Source organism: Acipenser ruthenus, chromosome 5 (genome assembly GCF_902713425.1).
Source record: "Acipenser ruthenus chromosome 5, fAciRut3.2 maternal haplotype, whole genome shotgun sequence".
NCBI lineage: Eukaryota > Metazoa > Chordata > Actinopteri > Acipenseriformes > Acipenseridae > Acipenser > Acipenser ruthenus.
The window spans coordinates 41948786-41967882 of NC_081193.1; the positions used below are offsets into that span (position 1 = coordinate 41948786).

At 39.0% G+C, this 19097-nt stretch overlaps 1 protein-coding gene across 24 annotated transcripts in view; it reads right to left on the bottom strand.

Moving 5' to 3' along the window:
- Positions 1-19097, bottom strand: part of LOC117402228 (afadin-like) — a 125838-nt gene that overhangs the window by 45353 nt on the left and 61388 nt on the right. For 16 of the 24 annotated variants that reach the window (XM_059024209.1, XM_059024214.1, XM_059024225.1 and 13 more), the window contains 7 exons: positions 17579-17838; positions 15365-15434; positions 14735-14838; positions 10156-10217; positions 9664-9869; positions 7759-7779; positions 6076-6221 (listed from right to left, as the gene is read on the bottom strand). In XM_059024209.1, the coding sequence (XP_058880192.1) occupies positions 6076-6221; positions 7759-7779; positions 9664-9869; positions 10156-10217; positions 14735-14838; positions 15365-15434; positions 17579-17838 (869 nt within the window). The remainder of the gene's footprint in view (positions 1-6075; positions 6222-7758; positions 7780-9663; positions 9870-10155; positions 10218-14734; positions 14839-15364; positions 15435-17578; positions 17839-19097) is intronic. The other 8 variants (XM_059024217.1, XM_059024227.1, XM_059024233.1 and 5 more) reach the window with 1 other exon arrangement.

Sequence of the window (19097 nt, forward strand, 5' to 3'; positions counted from 1 at the left end):
CTCCTCTCTGCTGCTTCAGATAAGTTCTTCACTGTGCGACGCAACTCTTGGCCACTGAATCCGACGTCTCTGAGAAACCGGGTTGTAGAGTGTGCCACAAATCCTCGACAACCCACTTCCACTGGGTAAACCCGAACTCTCCATCCTCGCTGTTCCGCTTCAGTGGCTAGTTGAGCATACCGCAGTTTCTTCCTCTCATACGCCTCATCTACAGCATCCTCCCATGGCACTGTTAACTCTACCAGGTGAACAAGGCGTGCTGATCCAGACCACAAGACAATATCTGGTCGAAGGTTAGTGGTGGCAATCTCAGGTGGAAAAATAAGCCGTTGACCAACATCTGCCAACATATTCCAGTCTCTAGCAGCTTCCAGTTGTCCTGGGCGAGGATTGGTTTTAACACCTTTTCTTGGTGGTTGCTCTCCTGGGCGGAGGAATGTTGTCTTTTGTGTGTAATGTTTTGATGGAACAGGTGGCAACTTATTGGTCTTGTTACGCTTGTCTTCCAATGCTAAGGCCAAACATCGCAGCACCTGGTCATGGCGCCAAGTAAACCGTCCTTGGCTAAGAGCCACCTTACATCCTGTCAAAATGTGCCTTAATGTTGCAGGTGATGAACACAAAGGACATGAGGGATCCTCTCCTACCCAGAGGTTTAGGTTCTGTGGTGATGGGAGAACATCATATGTTGACCTGATGAGGAAACTGATCCTGCTCTGTTCCATTGACCATAGGTCTTTCCAGCCAATCTTGCGTTGTTCCACACTCTCCCATCTCATCCATTCTCCCTGTTTGGCCTGGGAAATGGCCTTTATACACCTCATCCTCTCCTCCTGCTTTTGCACCTCGTTGACTACCAGCTTCCTCCTTTGAGCTGGGGCCGCTTTGTGCCATGTAGGAGGAGTTGAACTGAAACCAAGACCCCCTCTTCCATGCTGAACTTGCCCCATGATATCACCAATTCGAAGGGCAGCCTTTGCATCTTCCACAGCTTCCTTTGCCGCCCACTTTCTTCCAGTTTTCAACACAGGTGCTGCCTCCCTCACGCATTTATCGCGTGACTCTACTAATGTCATTTCCAGTCTGACCTTGGCGCACTTAAACTCCTCGGTTAGAGCAGAGACTGGTAGCTGCAGTATTCCTTTACCATAAAGTCCCACTCTGCTGAGGCAGCGTGGAACTCCCAACCATTTCCTGATGTATGAACTGATTAAAGCTTCCAGCTTCTCTACTGTTGTCAAAGAAACCTCGTACACAGTCAGTGGCCACAGCAACCTCGGCAGTAGACCAAACTGAAAGCACCAGAGTTTTAGTTTACCTGGTAGAGCGCAGCTGTCTATGCTCTTCAACCCTTCCACTGCTTGTTGTCTAACTTCTCCCACACGAACTGTGTCCTTTAGATCCCCGTCGTACCATCTCCCAAGACTCTTCACTGGCTTCTCAGACACTGTTGGTATTGCCTCACCATTAATGAAGAATGTTTTATCTACTACTTTGCCTTTAATTATAGAGATGCTCCTTGATTTAGTGGGCTTGAATTGCATTCGTGCCCATTCAATGTTATTGGTTAATTTGCCCAATAATCGATTAGTGCAGGCTACTGTTGTAGTCATGGTTGTCATGTCATCCATATATGCTCGAATTGGTGGTAGTCGCAATCCAGAAGCCAAGCGCTCTCCTCCTACTACCCATTTTGATGCCCTAATGATTACTTCCATTGCCATGGTAAAAGCCAGTGGAGAAATGGTGCATCCTGCCATTATTCCAACCTCTAGGCATTGCCATGTAGTGCTGAATTCTGAAGTTGAAAAACTGAAATGCAAATCTCCAAAATAGGCTTTCACTAAATTTGTTATTGTCATCGGTACACTGAAAAAATCAAATGCTGCCCAAAGTAGTTCATGTGGCACTGAACCATATGCATTAGCCAAATCCAGGAATGTCACATGGAGCTCCTTCCTCTCCTTTTTAGCTGATTGAATTTGTTGCCAGATCACATTGATGTGTTCTAAGCAACCTGGGAAACCTGGAATGCCCGCTTTTTGTATTGAAGTGTCAATGAAGCAGTTCTTTAATAGGTAAGCTGACAATCTCTGAGCAATAATGCTGAAGAAAATCTTGCCTTCTACGTTTAATAGGGAAATGGGACGAAACTGACTGATGCTTGTAGAATCTTTTTCTTTAGGTATAAAGACTCCACCTGCTCGGCGCCATGCTCTTGGTACAACCTGTTTTTCCCATGCCACTTTCATCAATTTCCACAGAATTCGTAGAACTCCTGAAGCACTCTTGTACACTCTGTACGGAACTCCATTAGGCCCTGGAGATGATGAAGCCCTTGCTTTTTTCACAGCTTGCTCTATTTCTTTCCACTTAGGTGCACAGTCCTCCATTTGGTATTCTGGTGGATTGATAGGTGGGATGTCTGACGGAATTGACATAGACTCCTGCCTTTTTGAATCTGTATGTGTTTCCTCCAAATATCTCTCCAGCTCAACCTTAGATGCTTTTAGTGTGCCATTCTTCTCACTGGTGAATAACTTCTTTACAAATTTGAATGGGTCTTTATAAAAGTTAGCTCTCGCACGCTCCTTCTTTTTGTAGCGTTTCCGTAGGCGCTCAGCTCTGCGCAATGTTGCAAGCTTATCTTTTATGACCTTTTGTAAGAGATTGAGTCCCTCCTTCTGACTTTGTTCTGCTCTTCTCCATTGGTTCCTCAGCTGTCTCCTTTCTCTAACTAAGCGTTCAATCTCCTGCTGCCGTCTAGACTTTCCAGGAATAGTTTGTACTTTTTCCTTCCTTTTTTCAACTCCAAACCTCTCACTTCCATATGCGTAGATGATGTCCCCAAATTTATCCAGCTTCTTTTCAACTGTTCCACTTAATCTTTCCAATGCAACGCAGAGATCTGTGTTTACTGTGTCCCATGCAGTTTTCTCACAAGCTCTTGGCCATTTAACTCCAGGCTTGTGCCCGTTGAGGTTCTTTTCTCTCTTATGCTGGTTTGTCTGACCGGGTTCACAAGGATCATTAGGTTCATCACTAACTGTGTCCATGCAGAATACATAATAAAAATTACTTCGCTTGGGGAGGGGGAATATTGTGTTGAAAAAAAAAAGCGAAGTGTATATGGTTTCTGAAGTACTTTATAATGTTTCCCAGAGTGTTCTGAAAAAAAGGACACCATTTGCAAGATGTACTGTCCAAATATATTTTTAGTGAATTTATATAGGAAGAGAGTCAACTACAGCAAAAGAGCACCTGGTACTGGGGGAGCATCCCACTGAAAAATGATTGGTCCTGAAAGGGTTAAGGGTCTAGTTAAGTAATTGACCACTCAGTTGGAATGAAAACCAGCAGACATAGGGTGTCTCCAAGACCAGGGTTGGGAATCACTGATGTAAACAATCTCCAAGAATCAAAAAAATAAACAAAATGTCCAGCCAGTTAGTCATCACTCTTTCAGTCAATACACACCAGTTATTTCAGGTGGCAAATCTAATAACTATAAACGCTGGTCTTCTGGTGGAACAAATATTCTCCTATTTTTGTTTTGATTTTGATCCAAATGAGGGCAAATCCTGTTGCCTGTAATGAGAGCGAGAATTAAACATCTCTTCACACTATTTTACCTGATATGCTTGCCTTTTACTCAGCATCCTGCATTAGCATTACTGGTTCAAGAGTCTTATTTGTCAGTTCACTCACTGAGTCAAAGACTAATTTAAGCAAGTGTTCTTGGAGATGGCACAAAAAAAACACAATATTTTTGCTTTGCCAGTAAGGAGACTGGGTTCTTGGAAGTGAAGATACATAAATAAATAACTGTGCTTTAATTGTTTAGTTTTCCAGCTGGATTTGGATGAAAAATCATGAGAAATATTGTCAATGTTTTTATTGGTTCCCTTTTCTTCAACAAATACATGCTTAATGTTAAAATCACCACTATAAAAAGACTGGACAGAAATGCTTAATTGTGTATTCATGACAACCCTGTAAAGCTAAACACATTTAAAGCTTAAGCCAGTTCTGACACATTACATTAATGAGTAAAACTGTAAAAAGTGTGTTTTTTTCTGTTTTGTTTGTCAGCCAGACACAATGTTAGAACCTTATGTTAGGACCAAAGGAACATTTTAAATAAGCAGCAGAAATAAATAACAAAAATAACTTGCAATGACAACATTAAGACAAGACAGTCGTCTTAACACTAGAGGGCAGCAAAACCTCAGATAAGTTTTACTGCTAAGTTACCTACAGAGGGAAAATTACAATACATTTTTACATGGAAAAACTTAAATCTTCAATAATAGTTTTACTCATTAATGTAATGTGTCAGAACTAGTTAATTCTTAATTGGCTTTAAAACGTGTTTAGTTTTTTTGGGGGGCCATCTGTTAAATATATTAACAACTTATACAGCAATTACATTTGATGTTATTAAAACCACTGAGGAACAGCTTACTGGACCAGAAACCCCCCTTCAAACTGGTATAACAGATTAAGTACAACTTAATTATTGGAGGTTAAGAGGTTGGATTTTTACATTGTTGTTTGTCAAAAACCAAGCAACAACAACATCATCACTCTGTAAAGCCTCCTGCTTGTGCAACTTCAAAGTTTTGCTCAGATTAATGATGGTATGCAAGTCTGTGGTTTTAACAGGGACGATGGCTGATGTTGGTAGAACTCCAGGTTACAAGGGGGTTATGCTTTTGCACAAGCTTTAATACACTGGAAATCTGCACATAAGACAGAGAAAGACACTTTGGAACTAAAACAAGAGCTTTGTAAATATTTAGTTTGTATAGAGTACGGTTCTCTAAATAGATTAATGTGCAAAGAAAAAAAAAATCTTCAAAAAACAAACAGTAAAAATTCTGAAATCTGAAAAAACTGAACCCATTTTCTATATACTCTATCTGTATACGAAAGCAATAAGGCACGACAGCATGTGTGTGATATACTCTAATATCACCACACTCTTCTATTGTCTTGCATTTAAATTGATTTTTGTATTAAATGTTTTAATGTTTGCTATTGCTTGTATAGTATCAATAATTACTGTTTTGTTGTACCCATGAAGCGCCTTGCAACAATTTATTGTGAAGGGCGCTGTATCAAATAAAGATTGATTGATTAACTGCGATAAATTCCACTATGGTCGCCTTTTTCTTCTCAAATTCTAGTGGTGTATGGATATCTACCAGTGATTTGCCCCTTTTTGAAAAGAAGTGCCGACCCATGGTAATATGCTGTAATATCAACACCCCCATGTGACCTGTTTGACCAATCAGGATAGAGTATTTAAAATATCAATTTTATAAATAAATGTAACTTCAATAGGGGTTTAGACTAATATCGCAGCAGGCATTTCGGATACTAAAGTGAAAAGTAAGTGTAAAAAAGTCTGAGACTTCCTGAGAGGGGGACAAAGCTTTTGATATGCAACAATCATGCTAGTCCTGAGGCTAGACTCAACGCTTACCCCTCAGGAAAAACAGACAGCCAACAAAATGTTATTGCAGCAGCATATGTCTGCTTAATAAAAGAAGCAGACCCAAACAATTTGTCAATTTGAATCAGTGTTACTTGCCACAAAGCCTAATATGACATTTAACATGGACTGGTGAGTTGGGATTATTTTTGTATTGAATCAATTTGCTTTTTCTTTCACATATTATAACTCAGAAGATGTGCAGAAATCTCATCTTCATTCAAATGGAACTGAATTTTTTCTCTCCTCTAAAAACATGACTAAAGACATAGAATTCTCCTTATGATTATAATTTAGAAAAAACATATCCACTCCAGTTCATGGGGATAATTGTTTATTGCAGGAATTAATTTTGAAAAGCTAAAAATGTGGCTGATTTAGCCTTAATTTGGGGATACAGCTATTTTTGTAGCGAGATACACAATTTCACCTTATTATCAGTCGATACTGTAACTCTGGAACAATTTAGAATATGCTGAAATTGTTGAAAATTCTAATTTTTATTTAGAGTAGTTTTAACCTGATGGAAACCAACATCAAAAAGCCCTACACCCCATAGTATACTGACGATTTCTTACTTGAAGGCCATTTGTACTAAATGAGCCAAGACATCCTGAGCATCCAATGTGACTCGGCTGAGGTCTTTATCCTGCTTAATGAAGTTGAGCAGCTCTGAAGAGTTTGCCATCCAGAAGGCAAGAGCTCCTGCAATATTCTTCTGTTTCTGTGGAGATGAAAGACTGTGTGTTACAGACTGTATGAGTGCACTAGTGAAGTCACCGCCAGCACGAAACATTCCAAGGACCGACCAGCACCACCACTTACCAAAAACCTCAGATACCAGATATCCACATTATGATTTATTACAGGGGTGTTCAATACCAGTATGCTGTATCCTGCAGACAGATCAGGAGTACTGTCAGGTGTGCACTTGGTTTAGAGTTAGAGTACCCAACTTATACTGATACTGGCAGGTGTCAAAAGAGAAGAAGAGAACAAAAAAGTAAATTTGCTAAGTTGTCTACTAACTAAAAGAGTACCTCAGTTCCTGGTGAATTAAATATCAAATCTGATCTGATTCAATGTGGTATTCAATTTTTTCTATATTGACAAAACCCATAATGATACATCAGAAGGATACATTAGGAGTCCAAATGCATAACCATGTTAGTGAACTTTTAGAGTATCCTTCCAACGATTGATGATTTACATTAATACAAGTTTAACCAATATTGGAAAACACTTATTCAGTGACGGGGAATGGAACCAATATTAACACTAGAAGCCAATCCATGTAATAGCAGAGCCCCAGCCATTTAGCATCCTCTGTCCATAGCTTGTCTTTCTGCTTAAAGTTGAACCGATTAGAAAATATGTAACTTTTTAATTTAGTCCAAAACGCCAAACCAGTAGCTAAATCGGTACCTTTTAAACCCAGCACCTTCTGACAGTGTGTAAAGAAACTGCACTAATCTGTCTTTTCATACAAAATGCTGTAAGAATACAAATTTAAAAATGACCAATGAATTGCAGCATAGCAGGGATTCTTTATTTGACCTTTTTACAGTATTTAAATTCCTACTGAAAACTGCTTTCAAAATTACAATATACTGCACATTTAATGTCTTAAATAATTTCTGATTCTTTCAAGCATGATTTTTTTCTAGGTTAGGATTATAGAGGATAAGGATTATTCTATGCTTGCACACCCCTTGATTGATTAAATCAATTTTTTGTATATATATATATATATATATATATATATATATATATATATATATATATATATATATATATATATATATATGCTGTATATTACTGTATCTGGTAAATCCGCATGTTAATGTCCCACTGCCAAATGATATACAGACTCTGGCTTTTTAAATAGAAAAAAAAGCCAGCCTCTGAGTGTGGTACTGATCGATCCCTACACCACCCCCAACCACATTATGCATACAAGATCCAAAAAGAACAGGAAACACAAACAAAATAAAATGAAAAATATAAAGCAAAAGAACTTGGGTTGTGCCTCATCCACATTGAAGTGCAATAAGCAGAAGTACATGGAATGCTGATAACAGAGTTGCACAGTTCAGGTTTTTAGTACCGCATGTTCCAAGTTGTGAATGAGGGTTATGTACTGTTTCAAGTCCAGCTGCTGAAGAGGTTTATTTGTGTTTGTTTCTGATATGGAAAAAAAAGCATGAGAAACTGAGCAAAGCTGACCAAGCTAGGTTGAGATCCAAGAGGCAATATCCTACCTGATCCCCCTCAGGTATCTCCTGGAGAAAAGGGTCAGGAGAACAACATTGAGCAGGACAAAGAAAGATACCATCAACAGTCATGGCATTGACAGAGATCACAAGCATATACAAACAGTTAAAACCATCTACTATAAAAAGAGCAAGGCTGTCTGCAAACGATCACTAGAGAGAGCTGCTGTCAAAGGGACGGCACTTCATTAGCTTTAGGTCACTGCCGTTTCAAAGCGGCAGAATGCCTCAAATGTAAAATAATAATGACCACCAACTGCATCAATTTGTACTAGATTTACATACTTTTGCGATTATCTATTACAATGGATGTAATATGTATGTGCAATTGTTTCCTCTATCCAGAAGTACTATAGTACTGTATGTACACTTTATGAATGAGCTATGTGCACTAATTTGTGCAGTATTTAAATATAGCAACATTGCATATAACTTAATGACTGTCAATAAAAAATAAAAATAGAAGTCAGAAGGGGACTGAACAGACATACATCAACTATCATAAACCGACTGTTAATCTGTCTTAAGAACTAAATAGCGTTGTACTGCTGTGCCAGACAAGATAAATATTTAAATATACTGTAATTCATACTGTATATACTGCCAACAAATCATGACAAGCTCCTTTCATGCAGCAGTGACCAGTGTAAAAAGATTTTTTGTGCAAAAGGAAATTCAGCTAGTCATGCAACCCCATCCATGCGCTTTTTTCGGTCATGGGTGCCTGGAGGGCTTTTTATCAGTAAATCTAATCATTTTAAACATGATCTAAGAGAAAAGTCCTTTTTACAATTTTTTTTAAGGAGACAAACTCTGAATTTCAGAATCAAAGCAAAAGCTTGATACACTGGTACAACTTCGTTCATATTGGCAACTGATTTCTGCAAAACCTTGTACAAATGTTCAGACAGACACACACACACACACACACACACACACACACACACACACAGAGTTTATCTATGTTTAAAACAGTTTATTGTGCTTGCATATTATATAAACACTGTGGGATACACTCTGGCTCATTCCATCAAATTATTTAAACTTATGATGGCAAGAGAGATGAGTTAATCAGTTCTAGAACATTCTCCTCTCTTGCCATTCATGTTAAAGAAGGGCTAACTAAGATTAAAAACCTCTTGTTAGCACTAGCAAAAAATACTGTTGGTCCCCCTTTTTTCTATTAAGGATCTTTTGGTTATTTTCGTGCATTTAAATTTGGAACATACAATATATATATATATATATATATATATATATATATATATATATATATATATATATATATATATATATATATATATATATATATATATATATTATATATGGTATATGACAAACGGGAGGATAAGAGTGAGGAGAACACAATATCTGATTTCAAAAGCAGGAATGTCAAACATATTATTAGCATTACAATAACAACCTATGACAACATAAATAATTTTTTAAAAAAAAAACAGTTTTTTATCCCACTAAAGAACAGGCGTACAAAATGAGGCACACAAGGTCAGTTTAAATCTTGCACACAAGGTCAGTTTAAACTATCAGCCATGAAGACTCGTGTACCACACATCAACACACAGGTTTTTTCCCTAGCCTGCCAGCTTAAGCTGTGGCTGACCAACATGATTACAGAGCTTTGGGAACCCTAAAGCTGGTTAAAATTACTGGGTAATACTAAGGTTTAGATTATGTCTATATAAACACTGCAGCCACAGACATATGGTAGTGCAGATCAGGAGTGAATGCTGGGCATAAGATGGTCAATTAAACTGGTGCTCATTTAGTGTAGAATGCTCTGCGTTTCTTTATCTAAAAGTGAATAAACTACAGCTCCTGAGGGGTACACCAACAAGTTGTGTTTAAGTGAACAAGGCGGCACTGGGAACTCACCTGAATGACTCCTTCCATCGTGCTCACCATCTTGTTGACTATGGCTATCACCTTATGCGTGCGCTCAGAGGGACTCATGTCGGGCCGGTACTGACTGGACAGCACATAGCGACAGGTCATATACAGTATGTAGGTGGGGGAGAGCTTGAAGTACACTGTAGAGCTGTTAGTGTAGTTGATAACAGCGGACAGGAATGCATCTTCGGCTGAGGAGGCAATCAAAGACGCAATTATGAGCAGTAAATAGAGCAGAAACGGAAGCAGTTAATATAAAGAAGTGTTATAAGGCGTTACCAACACTACTGCTGCAGATACTGTACATAGTATGGTCATTTAAAATGACACTGTAAAGACGGTGAACGGTGCAGTTCCACAACGATTAAATATTTCTATCACAACAGCTTGCATTATTGTACCTTTGAAGGCAATATCTTTACAAATATATGACAGGTCAGAACATAAGAAACTGGGGTGAGAGACAGTGTTACTTACAGCTTTCCCTGAACTCTATGCTGGCTGGTAGCATCAGCTCTGGTCTCTGTCCATCCTGAGATCTGATGAGAGAAAGTTGCATTTCAATAAACCAGTTTACATAAAGCAAATTAATCCCACTGTCTACCGATGCCCATCTCTCCAGAGGCTGTGCTTTGGAACACTTGCAAAAAATTCCTCAGCAAGGTGTGAAGTCTAAACTGTTGCAGTCTGCCCTTTTTGCTTCTTTCCACTAGTTTCTACTACTCGCAGTGAGGCAGTGCAGATAGAGCTCATGTCTGGATTATTGATGAGGACGTGCTTACTGGCATTGCATTCAAATCAGCTACAGTATGCATTTGGTTTTAAAGAGTCCCTGAGCACCTGTTAGCAGAACTGATCAAATATCATTTGCAATGAGCCACGTTGCAAGGTTGAAGGTGCTGGTGGCTCAGTTGCTGTGCGCAGCAATGTATTTATTTATTACATAGCTTTTAGAGCCATGTTCATACACACCAGCCTTCCAAACTCAGTCAAGAGACTTACTATGGTAGCTTTAGTTCCACCTCTTAATTTAAAGCTCCCCTTCTTAAATTAAGAGTGGGACCACTATGGGCTTTAAAAAGCTTTAACCCATACAGTTCATTATTTAAAGACTACTTCCTTAAAGGTTGTTTTAATAGATTAAATGTAAATTGAGTTAATTAATTTTGAAAATATTCTTCAGAAAACACAAGTAAATGTCCCATTTTCACAGATTAATTTAAAAAGGCATTCTTCTCAATGTATTACTCATGCTTAATAACAATGCACTTTTAAACTAGACTCCGCCACAGAACTCCAGGAGAAAGGACATTCCCAGTGTAATATAAAGTGTCCTGGATGTGTTCCCACTGACATTCTCATTGGCCGTCACAAATTCTGACAAAAGGATGTCAGCACCTCACCTAGTGCCTCATTATAGCAACAGACATGACTAAATGTCTAAAGGGCCTTATCCTGTCTCTCACATCACTACAAAGACACTGTAAAAATATAATGTCACTAAAGGAGTTACTATTTTTTTTTATTTCCTTTATATACTGATGTGATGCAAAGTCACTTTCAGGAGACAGGGGAACACTACTGCATAGAGCATATGGGAGATGAAGGTGAAAAGGAAAAGCAACTGAAATCAAACACACAACTCAACTAGAAACTACACAAAAAAGAAGCATCATTTAAAGGAAAGTGGTCAATTTTTACTGGAAAATACCAGGAACAGAACCTGACTGAAGAAATCATAGAAAACATTAGGCTATTATCATAACCCTGGTTCCCTGAAATAGAAATGTAACCATTACCTAATGGGTGTTTATCTCCTAAAGACCCTGAAACCTGAATATTATATACCAAAGCTGCTTGGCCGAGCCTGTAACGCAGTCATGCCCGCCCCCGAGGGTATAAAAGGACTGCATCATCAGATCTCAATCTCAAAAGGTCATTTTTCCTTCAAGTCTGCTGCAATCATGGACACAGCGACCTTGAAGATTAATGGTTACATTTCTATTTCAGGGAACCAGGGTTATGATAATAACCTAATGTTCCCTTTCAAGTACGAAATGCAACTATTACCTAATGGGTGAGTATACCCAAGCCATCAAAAGGGCAATATTGCAGAACTGGACTAGTACAAGGTTAAACCGCGAGGCTGCCTTGTGTGTTCCCATACGGAACACCAGTAGCAAGTAGCTAGGGCTAAAAAATTGAGGGAGAAACTCACCTCTATGTCTGTATTGTAAGGGTCGACTCGGAAGCCGCCCTTAACACTCTAGTTTCAAAGCCAGGGTTTTGAGCATCCACGACATCTAGTCTGTAAAACCTAGTAAAGGTATGGGGAGCTGCCCACACCACTGCACTGCAAATGTTCTTGACAGATGCACCCTGGAATAAAGCCCATGAAGTTGCCACGTCTCTGAAGGAATGGGCAGTGAGCTTTCTGGAGGGGGCAAGTTGGCTCGCTCATAGGCAGTCTTTCTTTAACATTCTGCTTGAGTGATATTAAGAATTTGATGCAGCAGAATTTGTTACAGCTGAACCCTGATAAGACTGAGATAATGCTGGCTGGCTCCTCATATCAGCTTCATAAATGCTAAAATCTTAAACTGGTTATTGATGGAATTGAGACCCATATGCGTAAAGAACCTTGGTATTATTTCTGATCCAAATTTGCCTTTTGAAGAGCATATTCGCAATGTTACTAAGGTGTCTTTTTTCCTGCATTCTAACTAAAACAAAATCTTAAGATCACATCACACCAGTTTTAGCTTCCCTGCATTGGCTTTCTGTGGAGTTCAGAGTGGAATTTAAAATCCTGCTCTCCATGGGTTAGCACCAAACTACACCTCTGACCTTCTTTTGACATATACTCCTATGAGTAGCCATCAATCTTTTGACTCTGGCCTACTATCAGTACCTAGAACTAAGCAGCGTTCTTTTGGTGACCGAGCGTTTTCTTGTATAGCACCTAGGCTGTGGAATGACCTTCCGAAGGTCATAAGGGACAGTGATACTCTTAGTATTTTTAAATCTAAACTGAAAACCCACTTTTATACTTTGGCGTTTATTGTCTGACCTGATATGTTGTTGTATGTAGTTATTGTTTTTCTTGTTTTATTGGACATTGTCTTTTTTTTTTTTTATAAAGTAAATGTCATTGTTTAAATTGATTTTTTATTCTTGTGAAGCACCTTGAGATGTGCACATGAAAGGCGCTATATAAAATATTATTATTATTATTATTATTATTATTATTATTATTATTATTATTATTATTATTATTATGCTATCCATTTGGACAGCCTCTGTCTACACAGGGCTTGATCATGGGACTCAGTCTTAAAGCAGAACACATAGTCCAGACCACCTCCAACTTTTTTTCTCCTGTCAGCATAGCACGCCAAGGCCGGACTGGAGCGTATGGAGCTGCAGCTCCCTGTCAGACAAAGGAGTGGAAGAAGCCTTGCAAGCTTTCCACAGACTGGTTGACATGGAATGTCGAGATAGTGTTCGGCAAAAGGCAGGATCGGTACAGAGCGTAGCCCTTGTCCTAGCCTCTGTAAAAATTAAGCAGGTTCTCACCTGCTTTGCCAAGGTGATAGCAAGCAAACACTTAAGCGATAACATTTCAGCTCAGCTGAATGCTTAGGCCAAATGGAGGCTTCAAGAGGTCCTGCAAAACTGCAGTATTACTGCCATGAATTTCTGAGTGGCAAATGTACAAAGCCATCTGTGTGTGATCTGCACCATTGGTATGTTAAAATTAAAACAATTTGGTAGTGAAACTTTTTTCTACTGGACACCACCTCTAGCCTATACTTAGGGCTCTTCATTTTTGTTTTTTATTAGTTCGGTTAAATTGCTTTTCTCAGATTTAAAATCTTTATGACTCGTTGCAAAAATGTTATAACGATTTAATTAAAGCAATTTAACTTCACTCTTTCTGGGATGCTTTATATTACTAGACAACAATTATTTTTCAATGTCAGGCCTATATAAAAAGTAATAGGAACTTTTCTTTTCTTCCAAAATCATACATTCACACTATACTTAAAATATCTTCCTGAGGGGCCTGTGGAAAAACACACAGTATGTGTGCCTCTGTATTATGCCAGTCTCCAGGGAGATACTTCTCTTAGCAGGAAATATAAGCTTTTGAGCTTGCAATATGCTGAATCTCAATTTTTTATTTTTTTCCTCTACATAAAAAGCCTTGGTTTACTTTTACTGTTCTGAAAAAAATATATAATATCCCATAATCTTGTATGGAATTGTGATACAATAAAATCCTGAAATTATTCACGCCCTGCACCCCATGATGTTACAGTACTAAAAAACAATGCAAATCAATCCAGCACCAAACAAACACACACATACACACTAATTAAACAAGACAAGTGTTTCAGCATATCAGGTTAGGTCTGGCCACAGCTGAAGGGATTTACATTGTGAGCTTTCTTAAAATGTCATGACTTAACATAATAAAATGTTTTATTCATGTACAGTAAGCTGTGTGGTCCAGTGGTTAAAGAAACAGGCTTGTAATCAGGAGGTCCCCGGTTCAAATCCCACCTCAGCCACTGACTCATTGTGTGACCCTGAGCAAGTCACTTAACCTCCTTGTGCTCCGTCTTTCGGGTGAGACGTAGTTGTAAGTGACTCTGCAGCTGATGCATAGTTCACACACCCTAGTCTCTGTAAGTTGCCTTGGATAAAGGCGCCTGCTAAATAATAATAATAATAATATTAATAATAACAATAATAATAATAATAATAAGCTACTAATGCCTACTGCAGTAGAATTACTAATATTTGCAGACTTTTACGTTACATCTTTATATGGCTGGTACATTTTTGGACAGATACAGTGTACTGTTTGAAGACTCTTAAGAGTATAGACTAACCAGTATTATTTATATTGATAAGATATATGTATAAACATGACTTAATTATCGTTCCTATTGTTTTCACTTAAACTTTGTTGCTTTCCGTTTCAATATAACTTTAGCTGTGTGCTCTAATCTAGAAAACAGGATACAGAACTGTAACCCGTGGGGCTCACCTGGACTCCTGCTTGCGGTAGTCCTGCTGCTGTTCTCGCACCATGGGCTTCACCATGCCACGCTCGCTCAGGGTGGATCTCTCAATATCCAGCCTGCTTGAACTCTGCAAAACAAAAAAGACACATCACGCGGTAACACAGACGTTGTAAAACCACTCCTGTCCTCGGCTGTCTGCAGTGAAAACAAATGGACCAGTATAAACAGATTACACTTCGCTCCTTTCAGCCCAGTGTGGATTAACAGCTTGTTGTGATACTATAATTTTGGATAGAGACAAGTATATTTTATTTAGTTTTTATAATTTGATTTATATTTTGGGTACATGAAATATTTAATTTTTTTAGTAGGAGAGACTGAAGTCCTTCCTATGTATTTTTTGAGAACTTGTTGCAAGAGCAACGACAATGTGAGCTTTGCTCCATAAGCAAACTTCAAGTTCGAGGGACCACCAGGGGGCAGTGCAGCCACATGCTAGTCCAATTTACATCCTCGCTTATGAGGCGTTTCAAGATGTTTGAGAGGCTATTACATTAACCGTCAAAGCCACGTAAAAGGGAGGTTGTTTTTGAATATGAGTCTTTGTGCCAGGTACCATTTCCAAACACACCCACAGTAATGTTCATCATTACCTTGCTTGTCTGCAGTGATGTCCCACTGTGGATGTCCCCATCCAGTTCAAATGTTGTTTCAGGAACGCTCCTGCATGAAAGGAGATGGGTAAAATAATCAGGTACTGACATGCAGACATGCAAATGAATTATCTGCATCTGAAATCTGAAGAGAGTCAAAACCAGCCATCCAAATGAATAACAATTATTTGCTTCGAGGTGCTCATCTTTTCTGATCTCTATAGAATTAACTAATTTTGCTTCATAAAGTCGAATGAAACCTGCTGAATAATGCTACGTTAACATACTGAATTACAGAACGCTTTGTAGTTTTCCATATACTTAACGAAAATTGAAAAAAGGGAAATTTTGAAATCTAACATGAAATACTGTACAACTATTATGGCTTCCGGTAGGCTTGCAATATAAGTTTCTAGTTTCTTTGATAACATGATAAATAAAAGATCAGAATTAATGTTCATATAGATTTTTTTTTTTTTTTTTTTAATGTCTCAATCCTAAAAGCTATACTTTCCACACACTCCCAATGTATTCAAGTTTCTCATTAAAATCTCTATTCTAAGAAATGTATTCACATTTCTAACAAAGTAAATACTACACTAGCACCACCTTACAGCATACTAGGTAGACAAAGCAGCCAGTTTTTGATTCTAATAGCACTGCTGGCTGGACTGGCTGGACCAACCATCAAATGCTATACTGACTCCCCCAAATAGGTTATAAAATACAAAAACAAACATTTTAACCTTGCATTGGAATGACTACAATAACGTGCTACAATAATAATCCATTTTTAATCTGCCTTTCTTGAATGTTTAAATGATGAGAACCTATTGAGATCTCATTGCAAAGGGGTCCTGGAAGACAACAGCAGCATAGTCAATCTCAAGTACAAAAACTCCATCCAAGGTATATCCAATAATAGAATCCAGAATACCACAATTCATGTATATACATTAAGATCACAACTGTACTAAAAAAAGAAAGTGCTATTTCTGTAACTGTAAATGTTGCAAGCAGAATGGCTTGCACTGATCTCCTCAGAGTCTTATTTGGCCCTCTCTGCAATAAATATTAACTTCTGATAACCCCTGCAATGAAATTAGCCGTTTTTAGGCTTCCAAGCCAGAATGGTCAGGAAGCCTATTGTTAGGTCGTCATCGTCATCTTCTTCTTCTTGCATGCAGTGTAACCAATCAACATGAAACTTGGTAGGTATTATCCCGTGTTGATTACAGTTCAGATGCAAAAAAAATTGCACTCCTGCGTCAACCAAGATGGCGGCCCGACGCATTTCTTAGAAAAACCTTTCAAAATCTTCTTCTTGAGAAGCGGTGAAGTGATTGATCAGTTGACAAACTGTTTACTTGACTAACTCCAAATTTCACAAGCATCATCCCTGTCACTTTATCAATACAACTCACAAAAAAAAAAAAAAAATGGTGTTGACCTGAACCAAAATGGCTGATGTATTTTTTTTAGAAACCTTTCGAAATCTTCTTCTTGGGAAGTGGTGAAGTGATTGATCTGACACTTTGCATATGTCATCAGCAACCAAACCTACTTCAACTTTGCGAAGCAGAAGTTGCTGCGATAAATTTTACTATCAAACTGGCTGCCACCAAATTCACCAAAAAGTGCACCAAACAACAAAAAAAGAAAAGGAGCTTCTGCTCGAAAACCATTTAACCAACTTACTCCCAACTTGGTAGGCATCATCCTGGTGACAATAGAATTCAAATATGGCACCAAGATAGCCACCCAACGCATTTTTTGGAAAAAACTTTCAAAATCTCCTTGTGGAGAACTGGTGAAGTTACAGATTTCAAACTTGTCAAACATTAAGAACTAAAACCGCTTCTTACAGTAATTGCTTTAGTGTTTGGTACTGATACTGGGGCTTGGGAGCCATAAATCTACCTGGCAGTTCTAGTTATATTTTGCTGTTGTATTAGTCCCTAGCACGGCAAGTCTTTTGATTATGATCTTTGGAATAAGGCTAAAAGTGAGATAGTAACCATTACCTAATGGGATATAACCTCTTATAGCCCAAATTACTAATAAAGAGTTTATATCCCGTTAGGTAATGGTTACATTTCGTACTTGAAAGAAAAACATTAATATACTGCATTCTGACTTTACTCAGTGAGCCTATATATGTTACATGGCGTCATCATTGTTCTTCAGTGACTCTGGTAAATGCATGACACCTACCCTGATTTGTGTCGTTGTCCTTTGACCATAGGGCCAGCATCCATGCTCCTTTTGATCATCCCGTGGTCGTAGCTGGGATCCACAAACTTGAAGACATAAGACCCGAACTGGACCTTCATGCCACTTCTCAGCATGGTGGTGTCAGCAATTCGCTGACCGTCGACATAGGTCTCGGCATCAAAACTTTGCGGGGTCACAGTTACCATGCTGTCCATGTGGGTGAGGTCACAGTGGTGGGGCTGGATTCCTGGGCCAAACAGCTGAGAGAGAGAGAGAGCAAGAGAGAGAGCGCGAGAGCGAGAGCGAGAGAGCGAGAGAGCGAGAGCGCGAGAGAGCGAGAGAGCGCGAGAGAGCGAGAGAGCGAGAGAGCGCGAGAGAGCGAGAGAGCGAGAGAGAGCGAGCGAGCGAGAGAGAGCGAGCGCGAGAGCGAGAGAGAGAGAAAGAGCGAGAGCAAGAGCGAGAGCGAGAGCGAGAGAGAGCGAGAGAGAGAGAGAGCGAGAGAGCGAGAGCGAGAGCGAGAGAGCGAGAGCGAGAGAGAGCGAGACCAAGAGAGCGAGAGAGAGTGAGAGCGAGAGCGAGAGCAAGAGCGAGCGAGACTAAATAACTCAGTATTTAAGTGTAACCAAATGTCAACCTATTTCAAAACAGTGTTTCTAAAACAAACTTAGTATATTTTTGGATTATGAAGTAAATGTTCTAGAGCAGTTTTTGCAATAGGGAGGTTTGTTCAAGACCATAGAAAAAGTGTGAGACCCAACTGTTAAAGTAATTCTTCTCAACCCTAGACCCCTAACAGACGAGGAACCAAATAGGTTTTAGTGCCATAAAATCTGTTTAAAATTCCAGCACACTTTCTGAACCTGCATTGACATATCTGATAATCTATGGCTTTCTCAGCGGGGCCTCAGACTGTTTGTTTTCTTCATAGAAGAAAAAATGAATGGCCATGGGATGCAGTGTTTACAACAAACCAAGGCAGAGAGGAGATGGGCACCTCTGTGGAAGACCAATGAATCTCAGGAAAGATGTACAGAAAATGTGCTGTGCTTAAAAAGATTACTTAAAATGAGCACAGAAATCCTCATCAAAATCGCAGGCAAAAACGACCAGGATTAAATCAGAAAAGCTGCAGTGGCATTTAAGTGGGTGGCATAGGGAATTTAAAAGAGAAGAGCCCATATAATCAGATTGATGGCCTATCTGTTTTGATACGGGAGCTTAGGACTTTTGCTGTTAATCGTTCTTGCCACCTATAAAATCATCTATTAAATTGGGCTGACTGGTAGCAAATAGGGAGTATTTAACTGTGCAGCCAACAAAACCCTGTGTCACTGGAATGCCTTGAGCCGAAACAACCTTTGCACGACTGACTAAAAGCGTGGTGGTGGCAGAAGCTAAAGATGGACATGCACATATTGTAAAATAATGAGGATAGTTATAAAATGGGCAGGTCGACAGGTGACTAGCATGCCTAGGAGCTGCAGTAAGAAAATGATGCCAGCTAAAACGAATATTCATT